Source organism: Aythya ferina, assembly GCF_964211825.1.
Source record: "Aythya ferina genome assembly, chromosome: 12".
NCBI classification, from domain to species: Eukaryota; Metazoa; Chordata; class Aves; order Anseriformes; family Anatidae; genus Aythya; species Aythya ferina.
This window is the reverse complement of record NC_140308.1, coordinates 12,709,731-12,727,950: the sequence shown is the minus strand read 5'-3', so window position 1 is coordinate 12,727,950 and position 18,220 is coordinate 12,709,731. Positions and strand designations below refer to the sequence as shown.

General features: G+C 63.2%; 1 protein-coding gene across 2 annotated transcripts in view; it reads right to left on the bottom strand.

Moving 5' to 3' along the window:
* Positions 1-18,220, bottom strand: part of VAC14 (VAC14 component of PIKFYVE complex) — a 45,936-nt gene continuing 27,716 nt past the window's right edge. For both annotated transcript variants that reach the window (XM_084533478.1, XM_084533479.1), the window contains 6 exons: positions 15,031-15,163; positions 4,470-4,644; positions 3,893-4,011; positions 3,088-3,167; positions 2,128-2,278; positions 1-743 (listed from right to left, as the gene is read on the bottom strand). In XM_084533478.1, the coding sequence (XP_084389604.1) occupies positions 581-743; positions 2,128-2,278; positions 3,088-3,167; positions 3,893-4,011; positions 4,470-4,644; positions 15,031-15,163 (821 nt within the window). In that variant the 3' untranslated portion in view covers positions 1-580. The remainder of the gene's footprint in view (positions 744-2,127; positions 2,279-3,087; positions 3,168-3,892; positions 4,012-4,469; positions 4,645-15,030; positions 15,164-18,220) is intronic.

Below are 18,220 nucleotides of genomic sequence, written 5' to 3'. Positions count from 1 at the left end.
TCTGCGTCGCTCTCTTTATTTCGTCGCGGGGAGCTCGCGATAGGAAGGAGGAAGGGATGCGGGGGGCACAGAGCGAGGGGGGCTCTGCCGCACCCGCGCCCGGCGCGGGGTTAAGGCTGCGCTGCCGGCCGTGCCTGGGGCTGGGGGGCTGCGGGGGTCCCGGGGCCGTGGCAGCCTGCGGGTGGGTGCCCGTGCTCGTGTTCCCGGTGGGGAGGACCCCGTTTGCTCCCTCCTTCCCTGCCCCGTGCGTTTCCTCCCCTCCGGTCCCTCTGGCAGGAGGCCGTGCTCTCAGCTGACGGTCACGGGGAAGGCATTAGCGAAGCGGAGGGGAGTTTGCTCGCCCTGCTGCAGGAGAAAGAAATCAGCGCCTTCCCCGCGGCCTCTCCTCCTCCCGGCCACGCCGGGCACGGCCTGGGGGTCCCACCGCGCCTAGGCGGCACGGAAGGGGGAAAATCCAGCCCCGCGCCCATCTCCCTCTGCCCTGAAAACCACCGGGTGCTGGGGACCCGCTGTCCCCGTGCCCTTTTTCCCTTAGCCCCAAGCGCTGCAACCGTGCCCACGGGCGGCCGCGCGGGGCTGCTCAGAGGACGCCGCGCCGCTCCAGCTGCTCCGCGCGCCCGGCTCGCTGGTGCCGAGCCTCCAGGTGCTTGTGCTGCACCTTGTCGAAGTGCTGCAGCAGCTCCGTGTAGTCGATGTTGGAGGCCGCCGACCTCTTGGAGCCCGCGCTCGCCCTGCTGCCGTCCCTGCGGGGAGGAAGGAGAGGGTGAGGGCAGGGCACGCCGCGACGCGCGCCCCGGTGCCGAGCCGAGGGGCTGGCACCTTGCTGAGCCCCGCCGAGTCCTCGTGGCCTCCTGCGGAGGCTGGGAGAGGCCAGGACACAAGGGAGGCCACCAGGCACGTCTGGTGCCCAAGGTGGAGGTCCCGGCCTCGCCAAGGCAGTGCCTCAGTTTCCCTGCCTGGATTTACGGAAACCCAAATAAATATCTGTGTGCGGGGACGGCCGCGGGGTGGGACCAGGCCCCCTCGTGCCCGGCACGCCGCCGCCTCCCCATCGTGGCACGGCTTCCCCGGGGAGGGGGCAGCCCGGGCTCGCGGTTATGAAAGCAGCCTCCGGTGTTTGAAGGAATGTAGGTCAGCGTTAATCAGATGCTCAGGCTGTCTGACAGCTCCGATCGCTCCGAAAACCCGGCTGCCACGGCCGAGGGAAGAGAGAGAGGGGGGAAAAAAAAAAAAAAAAAAAAAAAAAAAAGAGCCCCCCCTTCCCTGCCCCTCCAATTAAAATCGGGGCTGCGGGCTCCAGCTCCAGCTCGGTGGCGCACGGCGGATAAAAGCCAGCCCAGGGGATGAGTTAAAAGCGAAGGAGTGGAGCCGGTGGGGGCCTGGCTCAGAAAACGGCGCATCTCGGGAGCATTTCTCTCCATTTTTTCTTTTTTTTTTTTTTTCCGGGGTTTTGCAAAGGAAGGCAGAGCTTTCATCGTGCGCCATCGCCGGCGAGCGGCCGGCCCCGCTCGTTAGCCGGGGCTTGATGAGTAAAATCCCCCCCCAGCAGCGGCCGGCCACGGCAAAAGGAGCCGGGCGGGAGGCTGCAGCCCCTGGGGAGGGCTCGGGGCTGTCCCTAGTGCATGTCACCGTGGAGGGGACACAAAAGTGGCTGCCAAAAAGCCCCCGGTGAGGATGGCCACCCCCGCCGGCGAGGTGTCACCGTCCTTTTGGGTGCCTGGATGGACAGATGGACGGCCAGCGGCACGGCCGTGGTGGGGACGCTTTCCCAGGCGCCGCCGGGAGCTGCCTTCCCTCTCCGTCAAAACCTCCTCCATGGCTCTGCTGGTTTCCATAGCGACCCCACAAGTGAAATTTTCCATCCCGGATGCCAAATGCCTGCGGATGAGGCGCAGCCCTCCCAGGGTTACCAAATATAGACAAAAAAACCCCGAGCCAGAGCTCCCGGCCACGGGGCAAGGAGCAGCCGCGGCCACCGAGGAGCCGCGGGGCAGGGGCAGAGCGGGGTCCTGGCACGGGGCGTCCCCATCCCCATCCCATCCCCATCCCAATCCCAATCCCATCCCCGTCCTGTCCCCATCCCAATCCCATCCCTGTCCCTGTCCCCATCCCATCCCTGGCACCTACGCGCTCTGCATGAGCTCGGGGTTGGGCACGCACTGCAGCCGGTGGGAGAGGAGCTGGAAGGCGCTGCTCTGGGGCAGCAGCATCAGCAGGCCGTACAGCGCCTTGATCAAGTAGGGGTTGTTCTTCACGTCCAGCAGCTGCAGGCGGAGATCTGCAAGCGGAGAGGAAGAGGATGGAGAGGCGGGGGAGGAGGAAGGAGCTTCGCTTCCAGCCCTGACACCCCCAGGTTCCTCCCGGCCCCGTAGGAAGCCCCCGGCATCGCACCGTGCCTGCTGCGCTTCCCCGTGTGCCCCTCGTGTGTTGGCAGCCTCCAGCCGGGCTCGTTTGAGCCCGAGGAGCCCCCCTGCCTGCTCTGAACCTCTGCCCCTAAATATTCCTCAGCCCTGAGCCCGTGCAGTCCCATCCCAGAGCCCTTACTGGGAGTTTTCCTGATGCCCAGCTGCTCCTCGGGGTGGTGTCCCTGGGGGAGAAGCAACCCAAGGGCAGCCAAATGCTGGTGGGAGAAAACCCCAGAGGGAGAAAACCCCAGTGGGAAAAACCTCCAGTGGGACAAAACCTCATCAGGAGAACACCCCAGGGGTGCAGCACCCAGCGGTGGGGCGCAGCAGGGCGTCAGGCTTTGCCCTCTGACCCCCGCGGGGGCAGGAGCAGCCCGTTTTGTAGGGCTGATCCCGCCGGGCACGGGGCTGCGCGTGGCCCCGGACCCCTCCCCGTCCTTCCTTCCTTCCTCCCCCAGGCTTTTGTTGTGTGCCACGGCCTCTCGCTCCGTTAACCCACATACGGGGGCCGGCTGCCTCCCCGGCGGGCAGCGCGAGCGGCGGGCTGGCAGCACCAGGCCCGATCACTTCTGCTCTATTTATTCGGGCAGCCACGAAGGAGCGGGGAGGGGACGCGCCCGGGCTGCCGGCCCTGCTTCCCACCCCCCCTGAGCAAACTCCAAAAGATGGTCCTGAGCCTCACAGGTGAATATGGGGCACTCGATGAGCTGCACCAGCTTGTCCACCTCGGTGAGGAAGTCCACGGTGACCTCCAGGTCCCCGCTGGGCACGGCGGTTAAGGATGCGCCTTGGGAAGGAGAGGGCACGGTGGCAGCAGTGGGGGGACCCCAAATATTTGTGGCTTGTGGCCCTGCTGCGAGTTCAGTGGTGGATCCTAATCTTGGATGTGTTTGAGAGCTGCGTGGTGCCACGGGACATGGCTCGGGGTGGGACTGGGGCGGCTGCACAGGGAAATATCCCTTGTGCTCTGGGCACAGGGTGAGCTCACCGCGGTGCCACGGGGCCCACGGGCTGCTGGCTCTGCCGGGACACGTCCCAGGCCCTGAGCACCAAAATCTCGGCTCCACGGCTGCCTCAGAGGGGCCTTGACAAGGGCAGGGCATTGGCGTGTCCTCACCCTGCACCAGGCAGAGGTGGGAGCCTCGGGGAGATGGAGCTGAGGCTGCCTGGGGGCATCGCTGCCTCCCCGGGACGCGATGTGCTTGGAGTCTGCCTCGGATGGGTGGAGGACGGGGGTTCCAAGGTAATATTTTGGGGGTGGAAAAGGAGAAGGAAAGAAATCAGCCCCTCTGCTTGTGTTGCTGGACACGGAGCTGGGAGGCCAAACCCTTCATCCCCCCGGGAGGAAGGAGCCTCCCCTCCTGGGTGGCTGAATCGTGCGCCGTCCTCTTACATCACCAAAAATAAAAGGGAGAGGGGCTGGGAGGCACCCAGCAAGCACTGCCCCGACCCGTCTGCGCCCTGGCAGAGCCCCCCCCGAAGGATACAACTTCTGGATGAGGTCGTAGGCGTGCTTGTAGTTCTGGGTGAGGAAGCAGAGGGACACGGTTGTCACCGGGTTGTGGCACCAGGACCGGTACAGGCAGCAGAACAGGTTGCGGCTCTCCTGGGGAAAGAAGACGACGGGGGGGTTAGGAAAGGAGGCCACCAAAACACGGGGGGACACCTCTCCACCCCCCAGCCCGCCTGGTGCTGACACTGCCCTGGTCTTTGGGGTGCCCCCGTGGCCACCAGCACTGCTGGCAGCTGCCCCGGGAGCGGCTTTGCTGCGGGAACAGCTGCGGGACCAGCGGGGCCCCGCGGGGTGCTCGCCCCCATCACCTGTCTCCTGGGGAGGTGGCAGCTGCCGCGGGGCTCGGGGGGCCCGAGGAGGGCACGTGGGGCTCGTGATCGGCTTACACGGGGGGATCGGGGGCCCCTTCACGTGCTGGGGGAGAAAAGGGAAACCTGGGGGTGTCCTGGAGGTCCCCGGACTGCACGAGATGTGTGACCCGTGCTCTGCCTCTAGGCACTCGCCCCCTGCCTCAGTTTGCCCGCCCGTGAAATGGAGCCAGGTGCCCGTACCGGCGTCCTCAGGTCCTTCAGCTGGTTCCTCAGCTGGAAGAGCTCAGAGGAGGTGAGCAGGATGGTGTTCAGGGTGTGCACCATGGTGGAGGCGAACTTGAGGTCCTCTTCCCGCAGCAGGATGTCGGCCATGGAGTGGAAGATGTTTTCTGCGTTCAGAAGTAGACAGAGCTGCCTGTGCGCCGCGCGGAAAACACAAACCAACAGGGGACGGGTGGTTAATGAGCGTGGGACCCCGGCCCGAGCCCACGCACCGCATCCCTCCCGCACGGAGCTCCACGGGTGGCAAACGGGGACACCGGGAGCTGCCACGGGACCACCCGCTGCTGGTCCAGGCAGCGGCGAACCCGGGCAGCCCCACGGGGTCAAACATCTCAGAGCCGAAACCCCAAAACCAGATTTTCTCCCGCCTTTGTTGGGATTTGGGGCTTTCCCGTTTTGCTCCGAGCTCCTGCGCCCCCAAGCTGAGGACCCCCGGATCCCCGCCTGCTGCTCCGGGTGCCCTGCGCCTCTCGGGGTCCTGTGGGACGGGGTGGTGGCACCACAATCCCCGATTTGGGGGAGCAGGGCAGGGGGTTGATGGCACCTGAAGCCAACAAGTGGCTCCAGCCTCCCTGCAGCCCCCGCGGGCAGAGGCCAGGGGCTCGTGGCACCCCCGGGGAGCCAGGACACAAAGAGCCCCTGCGGATGCTTCCAAAGAGGCCGATAAAGCTGTCCTAGGGGGGTGGAAAATGGGTTTTCTGGCCCCAAAGAGGGGCGTGGAGGAAGAAAGCTGTCTTCCTCGCGGCTCGGCGGAGCGGCTCGGAGCCCCGCGCACCCGGACAAAGCGCTGCTCTGTGAGGGCTTTACATAACCCAACCCGGCCCTCGGGCAGTGCCAAATCAGCTCATTTACCCATTGAGCCCCCTTCTTCTTACATAACCAGTGCCCCTCGGGCACAGGATCGCTGGAGGAGGGAGAGCAATGGGAGAGGGAAGGGCTGGGGGGGAAGGAGAAGGGGAAGGGGAGCACCCCGAGGAGATGGGGACGTGCGCTCCGTGTCCTCCTGGCAGCCAGTGGGGGCTTCCAGAGCCTCCCTGGTGGGGAAAAAGGGGGCAGCCACCACCTGCAGTGCTCTGGGTGCCCTCCCCGTGCACAGCCTCTTCCAGAGACGCTTCCCAAGTGCCTCAGCAGGATGAGTGTGCCCAGGGAGAACCCCTTTCCTGGCTGTTTTAACCCAATTTCCCTTCCCCAGGGCGTCCTAAAGGAGTGGGCTGCGATCAGAGGCTCCCAAACAGGGCACATCCAAGCTCGTGCCCCATGGTGACACCGGTTCCTGCCCTGGTGACAACTGGTGGCATCGCCACTGCTGCCCCCCGGGGCTCTGTCCCCGCTCCCAGGCTCGGAGCAGCGGCGCCGTGCCAAAACGCACCCCGGGGAGCGCAAAGCCCTGGGGGACGCAGCGATTCGGGGACCTCCACAGCTGCCCTCGCCCGCCCACGGGCTGCAGAGGGGGCGGATTGAGGCAAACCCGCCAGGGCCGGCCCCCACCGCCCCCGTCCCGTCCGAAATCAGGCATGGCTTTCCATAAATAGCTGCCCCGACATCCCTCTGGCTGCCGCCGCGCTCCCAGCCAGCGCCCAGCGCGGAGAGCTTTCTAATTTCAGGCCTGGTTTTGATTAGCGAGGAAGGGCTGGGTTGGGTTGGGATTTTTTTTTGTCCTTTTTCTTTTTTTTTTTCTTGCTCCTTTCGGTGGCACTGGGAAATTGGGAACGGGTCAGCGTGGAAGGAGCAGCGGGGCACGGCGCGCCCCTCGCCCTGCACGGGCAGGATTTCGCTGGGAGATGGGAGCAGAAAGTTTGGGGTGCCCGCCTGTGGGGTGCAGCTGGGACCCTTTGTGGGAAGAAGGGCCGAAACCCAAAGCTGGAGGAGGAAAAGAGCTTTGTAGGAGGAAAAAGCCTGGCCCAGACCAGGTAACCTCTGCCCTTGCTCTCCCAGCACTGATGGAGAGGCCGTACGTGGATGTCCCCCCCTGCCACGCCGTGCCACCGTCCCCTGCACGCCAGGAGAGCTGTGGATGTGCAGAGCCACTGTGCCAGGGGGCAGCAGCTTTTTGGGGACCCCAAAGCCACCAGAGTTGGCTTTGGCAGCGCTCACCCAACAAAATCCATGGGGTCCCCTCCCCGGTGTGCAGTGGGATTCCCAGGGGGGACCGCGGCGAGCCACCAGCTCCTCGCCCCCTGCCCCAAATTGTCCCCCAGGGGCTGGGGACATTTCTGGCAGCGCTGGGTGGTGGTGGGGGACAAGTGGCCGTCCCCACAGCTGCTGTGACAGCTGAGGCTGACTGCCAGTGCTGGGGGAGTGGGGGTGACACGGGAGAGCCCCGCAGAGCCGCTCCCCTGGGCGCGAGGGGGAGGCGAGCCAGCCAGCGGGGAGGGTGGGGACAGGGGGACACGAGGGGACAACTTTCCACCCCCAGCAGGGTGCCAAGGTCACCGGGAGCCCTTTGGCTTTTTTGGGGCCAGCCCATCACCTCCGGCCCTGCTGGTACAAGGCCGCGAGGAGGGCAGTGCCCCTGGGTGCTTCCTCCCCACCCTCCTCTTCCTCTCCCCTCCCTGCTCCTCCCCAGGCTTCTCGCCGCCCTTCCTCCCCGCAGCAGCCTGGCAGCGAGCACGGCTCAGCCCCGTCCTCGTCCCCGTCCTCCCCCGAGGAGAAGCAGCGTCCCCGGCAGCTGGGACCCTTTAGGAATTCGCAGAGGAATTAGGAATTCAGGAATTAGGACGGGGAAGGGAGAGGGAGGAGAGAGCGGGGAGGCCGCGAGGCTGCTGCCATTCCCCCTCCAGGGTGGGGAAGGAAAGCAGGAAAGCAGAAAGCAGCGCCCTGGAAGTCTGAGGGCAGCGGGGCTCCGTCTGCGGGCAGGTCTGGGGGTTCCCTGCCTCCACCTCCTCCCTGCTGGGCACCGACTTCCAACCAGAGGAATTTTGGGGGAATTTTGGGGTTGGTAAAGCCTCAACTTCTTCTCCAGGCTCCTGCCCCACCGCCTGCCCTGCTGGGGTCGGGACGTGCCGCAGAGCCCCAGCGGGGATGCCCCATTCCCCTGGGCACCGTGTGAGGTCTGCTCCTCTCCACCAAAGGCAAAACTCCAGCCCCAGCTCCTCCTGACAGTTATTATCGACCCCCCCCCTGGCAAATTTGGCCCAGCCCTCTCCCTGCAGCCGGGGAAAAGACGCCCGGGCTCTGCTCGAGCAGCCAGGGCCAGCCCCCGAGCTGCTTCTGCTCCCGGGGGAGATGCGCAGCGTGTTTCACCGCAAACAAGGATCCCTCCCACGGCCGGCTGCTCGGCAGGGAAACAACAGCCGAGCCTGCCACGGTGCCAGCACGGCGCTGAGCCCTCTCCTCCCTGGCTGAATGGCAACGGGTCCCCAGGGATGGCTGTGACAGTCCCGATCCCTTGGGACACGTGGGCTGGGTGCGCTCGGAGCATCGGGAAAGGAACGGCTCCGAGGTGCTGCTCCGGGATGGCAGAGCTCCTGGGAAGCCCCCGAGGGCTTTTGGCCTGCGAGAGGCAGGGAACGGCAGGTCCCAACCGAGGCCAAGGCAAGCATCAGCCTGAACACCCTCGCAGCAGGATTTTGGCACAGGGCAGCCCAAAACACACCTCGGCGTTCTCCGGCACGCCGGTGCCCTTTGGAGAGGTCACCTGCAGCCTGCAGAGCGCGCCCCCATGCCTCCAGGTGAAATCAGACACAGCCACAGCTCCGAGAGGGGCAGAGAGGCTGCACCGAGCAGGGGGGCTGCTGCTGCTTCAGCTGTGGGGGCACAACCTGCAGAGCTCACAGGGCTCAGCCAGAAAACCAGCAGCTCCCCTGCCCCGAGCCCTCCAGGAAAGCAAAACCCCACAACACCCGAGGCTCCCCTTCTCCAACTCATGAAGCTGCCCAGTTCTGGGGGCAAGAACCGGCTGCAGGACCTCAAACCTCATGTTTGTAGGAAAATGGTGAGAGCTGAGCTACGGGGAAGGCTGAAAGGCTCAACCTAGAGGTGCCCAACGCATTGCTCGACCAGCGGGCACAGGAAGATCAGCTTCCAAGCCTTGATGCCCCCAGAGCCACTGAGATGAGGGTGGTGAGCACTGTGCCGTGCCGTGGGGAGCCATGCAGCCCCGGGCTCATGGCACCTCGAGCCCCGGGCGAGGAGGAGCTGCAGAAGCACCACAGCTTGTGCCTGGCAGGGCCGAAACTCTGGCTCCGTCCAGACGTGCCCACAGGAGCAGAAACCTGGCTGCCAGCCACCTCCCGGGCCAGGAGGAGTGACGCACGGCCCCGCACCTGCCCCAGCCCGGGGGCACAAACACCGGCCCCGCTCTCGCCAGGCGGCGACGCTTTTAGGATTTCGTGTCCTCCAAAGGATGGAGAGGAAAAGAAAACCCCACAGGTTTCCAAGGGGAGGAAGCGCAGGGGCTGGGGAGCTGCGTACCGCGACAGCAGCGCTCCGAAGATCCTTCCTCTGAGACGCATCCCCCCTTCCAGCCTGACAGCTGTGGCCTAATTTTCAGGAAAACTGACAGGCGCCTTATTTCTACCCCTACAATTTCTTTCCGCTGCCAATAAAATAGGTTAAAGGAGCGGGTGCGGAGCCGCGGCGAGAGGAGCCGGGAGAGGCTGATCCCGTTTGGGGCGTGCAGGGCTGGCAGGGGCGGGAGCCTCCCCATCGCTGCTGGAGGGAATAAAAATGCTCCTGCTCCTTCTGTGGGAAGGTGAGCGAGCAGCACAGTGCTGGCACAGAGGCAACACGGCCCATGCGTGTCCCCCAGGGGAAAGGGGGATGTTTTTTAGGGAGCTCCATCCCTGGAGGACGAGCGACCTTCATCCCTGCCCCAGGCACAAGCCCTCAGCTCCCTCGCCTCGTACCCAAGCTCCGGACTGCTCCGACTTCTCCCCTGCTCTGGCTGAGCATTGGGAGGTTTTGAGCAGCCCGGCCCCAGCCCCGTCCTGCCCCAAAGCACCAGCCCTGATGTGGCAGCTCCCTCCCGGGGGCGGGCATCGCCGCTCCTGCGCTGTGAGCAGCACCCAGCCCTTGTGCAGAGTCATCCATCGCCTGCCTGCTGGCCCCGCTGCCCTCCCGAGCACTCACGCGAGCTGCAAGAGAGCAGAAAATAGCAGCAAAACCGCAGGGACCGGGAGGCTCGGACGCAATTTGCAACCTTTCCCCCTCCTGCTTGGCTGCAAGAGGGCTCGGCTAAAAGCTCCTCGTGCGTGCGAGCCGCCCGGCTGCCGCCTTGCTCCTCTGGATGCTTTCCGTGGGCACGACGGGTGCTGGCAGCAGGGATTCCTCGCGGGGGAACCACCAGCCCCACGCCCGAGATGTGCTCTCTCCCTCCGACGGGGCAGGCTGGGAACTGCCTGAATCCTCCTTTCTCTGCCTGCTCCGACACTGTGGGAATTTCCCCGCGCCCTGCGTGGCTCCTTGGGGTCTCAAGGTCACTCCCACAGCCAGAAGAGGGGGAAGCGTTTCCTCCCGGCCCATCCCTTTACTCGGGAAGCTCGTGAGGGGACCCCCCACCGTCCCCAAAACGAGATATCTGCATATTAACACCCCCTGCTCGCTGGGTTCAAGGCAGGAGCTCTGAAAACTCCATCCACGTTCACGCCAGGAGTTACAGCAACCTCACCGCTGGGTGGGTGCTGGTGGCACCTGGGTGCTCCCCGTCCCTGGAGCATCCACACCAGCACCTTGTGGATAACCCGGCTGGCTCTGAGGGCAGGACGCGGCCCTTCCTGCTCCAGGCACTTCGCCCTCTCTCCTCCAAAGCCCCCAGACCCTTGGGATGGGAGCAGTCGGATGCTCGGGTGCCTTGTGCGTGCCATCGGGCCCCTCCGGCACAGGGCAATGTGCTGCGGGGTGCTGCACTGCAGCCAGGAACAGAAAACCTTGAGGGGATGCAAAACTCAGCCCTGCCTGGGGGGTTTTTAACCAAGCACGCCCTGGGGATAATCCTGGGCAGGATCCCCTGTAGGACAGAGGGGAAAAATGCCAGTACTCCGCTCCTCCCAGCCTCCAGTCGTGGCTTTTGCTCCGTAAAATAAATTTTGCTCTTTATAAAGCGAGGTGTCCCATCTGGGAAGCAAAGGAAAGGAGGAAACACAACCAGACCCCTCTGCAGCCCAGCGGGGTGGGTTCCCAGCTGATGGCCAAAAAAAACCTCAGGCTGGCCACCCCGTGTGTGCGGCTCCCCCTTCTCGGTGCAGCCACCGGGCAAGGAAAATGGGGCAGAAAATCTTGGAGCTGCTCGCGGCAGCTCGGGATCAAACAAAACCCTGCTTCGGGGAAATCCTGCTGCGGGGAAACCTGCATCTGCTGCGAGCTCCCCGCTCGCCCAGCCCTCCTCCTCTCGCCTTTCCGGAGCTCGTGCTTCGCCCCTGCTGGGATCCCCGGGAAAGCACCGGGATGGAGACCACGTAACTCCCCCGGGACCTGCCCTGGGAAGGAACTCGGCTGCTTTCTGAGGATTTTCTCCCCCCCCGGCGCACACTTCCCCTTCCTCCTCCCCACACTCTCGCTGACCTTAATGAGTCCCAGCCCACGCCAGCGCCGCGGCTCGCACGTGTTTTCCATTTTTCTGCAGGAAAACGCACCGGGGCCTCGCAACAGCTCTGATGGACACGGGTCCCAGGGCAGATTGCTGGGTAGGGTGCTTAAAACCCGTGTCCTGAGCCCACCGGGATGCTCCGGAGGAGGAGCTGGTCCTCAGGAGGATGCCCCAGCCCTCTGTACCCCAGCAGGCACAAGCAGACCTTGATTCCAGCACCTGAGAGCCCCAGGTCCAAGCTCTCGCCCTGCTGAAGGGCATTTTTGCCCCCCAGCCTCCAGCACGTGCCCCAGGGGGGATGCAGAGGGTGTCAGAGAGCTGGAGCCGAGCGCTCCCCGTGGCCCTCACCAGCAGCCTGGGAAGCGAGCGAGGCTCCGGGCATGCTAATGGCCCTTACGTAAAGGGGGGAAAGCTGACCCACATACGGGGCTGAAGGGCTGGACCCAAACCTTTGGCACCTGGGGACCTTCCTGGTGGGACGGGGACGACCCCGAGCACTGCCCCCACCCCATCCGGGGGCCGCTCTCCGAGCCCTGGGCTGGGGAGCGCCGCCCTCGGTTTGGAAAACAGGAGGAAAAAAAAAAACAACAAAACTAAAACGCTTTCTCCGGTTATTCCTTTCTGCGAGGCAACAGGGAGGGGGGGAAAGTGCACAGCTCGTTACAGCAAAAGGGCAGGCGGCCAGGGAGCATCCTGGCAGGCAGAGCCGCGTGTTTTCGCAGGCTCGCTGCCTCCCGACACAGAAGCTCCCCTTGTAGCCATCACAGCTGTTTGGATTTTACCCGAGTTCATATCACAGCTTATCAAAGGGGCTGCGTTTCTTTTTTTTTTTTTTTTCCCTTCTCCCCTGCACTTCGCTGAACGGTTCACGTGAAAACAAACCCGGGTCTTGTTCTGCAGGAGGGTGGGGAGAGGAAGAAGAAGGACGAGAAGGACGAGAAGGACGCGCGCCCCTCGCCGAGCTGCTTTTGGTGGGGGCACGGGGATGGGCCAGCCCTGGGAGCCTCCAGAACGTGGGCACACCGAGGGGGGCTCCTCGGCAAGCATCAAAACCTTTGGGCACCCAAATAGGGCCACAGAGGAGCGGGAGGGTGGCCAGGACAGGGACAAGAGGAGGGCTTTGAACCCCTGGCTGTGGTTTCGGCATCCCCTGCTCCATAGGGGATCCCCAGCATCTCCCTTCTCTGAACCCACGGTGCTGGTGAAAATCCATAACCCAGTGAGCCCCAGGGCCCCCATCCCACTCCATCTGTCCCCATCCAGACAGCACAGCCCTGGGAAAGCCAGAGGGAGCAGCAAGCAGCTTGGGGTGCTGCTCGCCCCCATGCCGAGCATGTCCCATGTCCCCCCAACATCCGCACTGCGCTGCAGCCACCATCACTGCTCTCCCTCCGCTGCCCCTTGCGGGTCCCTGTCTGGGTTCACAGGCTCAGTTCACTTTGTTTTCCCTTATCAGGGAGAGCAGGGTGCTGCCCAGCCAGATTTTCTTCACTGCCACGTGCCAAACAGGGCAGCTATCTGCTCCCCAGCCAGGCCAGGAGCTCTTGGCACCAAAGCAAGAGGTAACGCCGAAGGGAAGTGCACGGGGCTGATGCTCCTGCCTCCAACAACCACTTTGGAGCTGCTTTTGGGTGCAGACGTGTCTGGATAGGAAGGAGGAGGCAGCACTTGGAATTCTGCAGCCCGCTGTGGAGGCAGGAAGGCTTTTTGCCTCTAGAGATGAACCCGATCTGCTCTGCGGTGCTCGGGGCAATGGGTACCAGGGCGGCTCCCTCGGCACACCCCTGAGCAGGGCTGTGCCCGCTCCTGAGCACCTACAGGGCACCAAACGGGCACGAAACAGCCCTGAAGAGCCCTTTCCAGGAGTTTCCTTTCCCTCCTGCTCCTGCTCAGGGCTCTGCTGCACCCACACACTCGCCCTGTGTGCCGGTGGCACGGACAAGGCGCGGTGCCAGGGCTGGAGCTCACGGCGCCATGCTGGGTGCCACCAGCAGGGACACGTCACAGACAGACCCTGAGCCAGTGCCGATGGAGAAAGGTGAGGAAAGGACTTGAAGAGAGGCTGTGAACCCCTGCAGTCAGCAACTGGACGTGCCCAAGCCCGTGCTGGGTCAGGAAACAAACTGCCCTACCGCAGCCACCCCGCCTGACCCCAGGGACCTTTGAGCTTGCCCAGCCTGGCCAGCACCGGCACGGCGACGGGGAGAAATGCTGAGCTGGGCTTGAAATCCTTGCCCTACGTTTCCCATCCCACTGAGCACTGTTCCTTCGGCTGGAAATCATTACCTACAGGTAACAGGTTCGCCTTCCTTCCCCGCTGCCCCAGCCAGCACGCGGGGAGCTGCCGGCGGCGCGTCGCCGTCCCCGGTGGCGGAGGGGAGCGGGGGGATGAAATATCACCAGCGTTTCCCCCATGGAAACATGGGGCTGGCTTCTCCCCCCGCGGTGTGGAACAGCTGAACCCGCTTGCGGACAGGGGAGGGCTGTAACGTGGGAACACGCATGTGGCTTTCATTCGAGCAGCGCCTAAAAATAGCGCCACGAGGCTCCCACATTTGGTGGGGCGCTCTGGCAGCAGATCAAGCTCCTCCAGAGGGTCCCGCGAAACCTCTCCCGCCCCATTCCCATCTCGCTGATCCCGGAGGCAGCGGAGAAGTGGTTAACGCCGGCATTTAAGCTGTCGTCAGTAGGTTTCAGGGTTAGTCACCAGTGCTGGAGGCCAGGGCTCACCCTGCCCAGAACGGCTGCGCTGGCTCCAGCCCCCTCGGATCTCTCCCCCGTGAGCCACCAGGCCGTTTGACAAGGGATAACAAAGGATAGGAGCTTTTGCCGTTGTTTTTTTGGGTTGTTTTTTTTTTTTTTTTGCACTGATGGGGATTTTTTTTGCACATCTGGAGCCCAGGGCGTGAGTCACAGCAAAAAGCAGCGGCTGGAGCTGCCCCGCTGGCTGTCGGGGAGCTGGAGGGAAAAATTGGAGGTGGCAGCGGATGGGAGAGCATTTGAGTGTGACCCCGCACAGGCTCCCCATTGCTACTCAGAGCCCCTCTAATTACCCTGCTGGTTTAATGAGCAGTCGGGCCCCCTCCCCTGCCCTGCTCGCTCCCAGCAGGCGCTGAGAGGACTGCTACGAGCGGGATATTTTCCCTGCCCTATTCTTAGATCCCCGTGTGGTTAAATGCAACATTTCCAGACTCCCGTCTGGAGCAAAAAACCATATGCTCAGCTGGATTTTTGGGGGAGAAACAGCTTCTCACGGGGTATTTGGGATAAGGAACCAGGCTTTAAGGCAGGTGGGGAGAAACCTCCCCAGTCCTGGCGCTGCAGCCCCGTGGTGCAGGGCACTCGGTGCCCTCGGGGCACTGGGAGAGCTCCACGGAAACCCAGGGAGGAAAACGCCGAGTCCTGCCCCCTCCTCGCTGATTTTTCAGCCCTGCCTTGACCGCTAAGCCCATTATTGCTGAGCGAGCCGAGGAATTTGCGTCCCTTGCCCCAGATTTCATTGCATTAAAGACGCCGCCGCTCTGCCAGCTGCTGCAGCGCTCGTTTTCCCTGCCTCTGCTGCCTGATCGCAGCTCCTGAAGCGAATACAGATCCTGCCAATGTTTGCAGCCTAAATATGTGGCTCCTGCAGAGCAAGCTCCTTGTGGGGCGAGCATCGTGTGCCCCGTGAAGCCACGCTGAGCCAGGTGGAAGAATTGGCTCGACTTGGCACCCTGAGCAAGCACGGCCTTCGTGCTCCAGCTGGCCCGCTCGTTTCCCAGCCAGAACCCAACAACGCCGTGTAACACGGAGATACTTTGCCTTGGGGGCTGGGAGCAGAAATTACGGTGCCTCGACACGCGAGAGGCGAGTTGGTTTGCTCTGGAAAGCCCGGCCTCGGCTGCCAGCTAGCCAGGGAGGCTGCCGAAAAGGGCTCTGGCTCCTGGCACTGCAAGGGAGCCCGGCACCGAACCCTTCCTCCCAGCCCACCCTGGCCGTGAGGTGGGCTCTGACCTGATGATGAAGGCTCCTCGCGTCTCCAGGAGTTTCCGTTCGCTGCTGAAGCGCTTGAGCAGGTTGATCATGAACTTGTAGAAGTAGGAGTTCATGGTGGGGGTGGAGGGAGAGCACTCCAAGCCTTTCGTACCTGGGGAGGCGGGCGAAGGGGAGAGGAAATTAGAGCAGCTGGGTTATTTTGGCTAAAACTGTCTCAGTCAGAGAGCAGACACCCAAAACACAGTCGCAGGACTCGGCGGGGAAGGGTAGGGGCACCAAAACGAGATTTCCAAGCCTGGTGTAAGTGTGCCTGCTCAGCCCAGCATCACCAGCCCTGCCCCAGCCCTCTCCATCCCAGGGGAAAGCACCTCGTGGTGCTCCCAGCCCTCGGAGAAGGGCACGAGGATGAAGTGGTCTTTTGGGGAGACCGTCCCAGAGCCACCAATTTTAGTAGCTGGGACGAGAAGGGGTGCCCAAGACCATGCATAAAGGGGCCACCCGTCTGCAGGTGCTGCTGGGCCCCCTCGCAAAGCACCCCGAGGTGCCACCAGCCTGCACGGACGCTTCGGGGCAGCACCCATGGTGGTGGGCAGAGCCAGCAGCCAGCACCCCACGGCTGGGGAACCACTCACAGCCTAGTAGGTGGCAGGGAGGGGTGAGAAAAGGCATTTCCTAGCTCAGGGTACGCACAGGGAGTTAGAAAAATACAGCATTTCAGGGCTTGAAGCGCAGGCAGATACGGATTGCCTTTCCCACCGTGCAACTTCAGCAGGGATGGTTTGTTCTGCAGGGCAGCGCTCAGAGCAAATGTTTGGAGGGGGTGTTTAAAGGCGAGCTCGCAACAAGGGGGGATCTCCCCTAGCTCCCCGTGCGGGATGGCTGGGACGGGTCCCGCAGCGTCCCCAGCACGGTCAGCGTTCAGTCTCCCACCAGATCGCACGGCAACGTGCAGGGTTTGATTTATGTGTGCTGTCTGCTTCTGTCAAGACGCAGCAGAGCACAGAGCGGCCAATTAAAAACGCAATCAACCAGCCAAAGCCCGGGCTGATGGAAGAGCCCCCGGCCTGATTTCCCCTGCCTGGTGGCAGGGACGTGGGGAGGCACCGAGGGGCTCAGCCCGGCACCTTCCCAGCAGCAGGTCTGAGGGGATCAAAGCATGAGTTGTTCTTTTTGGGGAAGGGGAAGTAAAGAACTAGTGGAAACTGTCTTTCAAAGCTGGAGAAGTGTTTTTTTTTTTGGCCTGTTTTGTCAGCAGCACCAAGCCATCTGACCCAGACCTGCTCAGGCCAGGCGGGACGCGCATCACGCCTCCACCCCTACCAGCTCCCGATGGTGGTTTTAGGAGCACAGAGCCCAGATTTGAGCGGGCACACACGGCTGGCACGGCCTCCTTCCTCCCCCACGCTGGGCTTTCCTCCTGCCAGCCCCCAGGCAGCTGTGGGTATCCCCGGGGAAGGTTTCGGCACCGCTCGCCCTGCGTTTTGGAGCAGCGCGGTGCCGGAGCAGCCTTGCTCAGCGGGTGGCCCCACGGCTCACGGCGCGGCACAGCGGGGTCTGGCTCAGCACGGCAGCAGGAGCAGCTCCTCACGGCACGAGAGACAGGCGGGGAGAAGTGTTAAGAAAACTGCGGCTTAATTAATTGGAGCTCGCACCTCTCCCCCTTCCCCTGGCGCGAGGCGTCGCGGATCCGCCACCTGCCAGATCGGCTGCGAGCGCACCACGCGGCAGCCCCCCAGCTCGTCCTTTCCCATGGGACACAAGGGGAGCAGAAGGGCAAAAGCTGGCTGGATCTTGGTTTTCAGCACGAATACGGATGGTGTAAGCAGGGCCACGCGATCCTTCTGGCTTTTGGGGTCGCCGGATGCTGGCTGGGGCAGAAAAAGCCGCGCGGAGCCGGGGCGGCTGCGAGCACTCGCCGCGGTTCGCGCCGCCGGTGCGCTGCCATCGCTCATGGGGCCGCGTTATAAATCAAGAGAGACAGGCAATTAGGAACCTATATTAAGGCCCTTATAAATATATATTGCATGGCAGCCGGGAACATTCGGGCTGTCTGGCTGCCTGACGGCCGGAGCTGTCTCGAAACCTTCGGCGGGTGAAGTGTCCCCAGACTGCACCGGGAGAGGACGCGGGCGCTGACTCACATTTTCCTTCTTTGGCCACCGAGCACCGAATTTCACCATAGCAGAGAACACAAGTTTTGCTAATTTTCCATGATTACTTTCAAACTGGTCCTAATTAAAACCGGCGCAGGCTTGCTTGGCTCCATTTAAACCGAATTTAAACGCGATTTGACCAGAATTGATTCCTTTCTGAAGCAGGCTAAATCCGGGTAAGCTGTTTAACAGCTACCCACGAGGGCATTGGTGGCGGTTTAGCTAAAATGATTTACTTTAACCCATAATTGGAGCCATCTCAGCGCCGACCGGGGCTGGGATACAGGAGGTGGCTGAGCTGAGAGCTGCTGGCAGGGAGAGGAGCGCACGGGGTCGGCATGCCGAGTGCCGCAGGGTCGATGCTGCGCCTCCATCACCAAAAAGAGGTGATTTAGGGCTGTTTTTAAGGCTGTTTCCTTGCTCACGAGGGTCCGGGAGGAGGTTTTGCTCCCAGCAGCCGGACACCCAGCGCCCTGCTCTGCCCAAGCATCCCTCCAGCCCCGGGGCCTCACGCCTCCCCTCGGTCCTCCGTGCGTGGCCAGGGCGAGCTGTGGGCCCCGGCGGCGTGGGAGGCGGCGCTGGAGGATGGAGCCCAGCGAAACCCCGTGTGGAGACGTGGGAATCTGCACCACATCTCCCCCCGGCAGCCTTCCCCAGGATGTTTTGAATTTGAGCTTTCGCAAACACGGCACAGCGAAGCCTCGCGGAGCGGGATAAAAATAGAGCCGTTAAGAAAAAATAAAAAAAAATGTATATTAAAAAAAAAAAAAGGCAAACTCTCCCACCGAAACCCAATAGCTGGAAAGAGACACAAACGTGTCGGCAGCTCAGCTGGGCTCTCACAAACCACAGGGCCTGGGATGCTGCTGAGGAAATGAACTCACCGACAGCACCGGGCTGCGCTCTGCCTGCTCCCCGCGTGGATGCCCAGGCACACGGAGGCTGCTCTGCTCCCTGCCTGGCCAAAGGGCCCTGGGCTTGTGATTTCTGGGATGTCAGAGCATCAGACAGAGGCTCAGCCGGGCACCCCACGGGCTGAGGCCCCATCAGGGCCA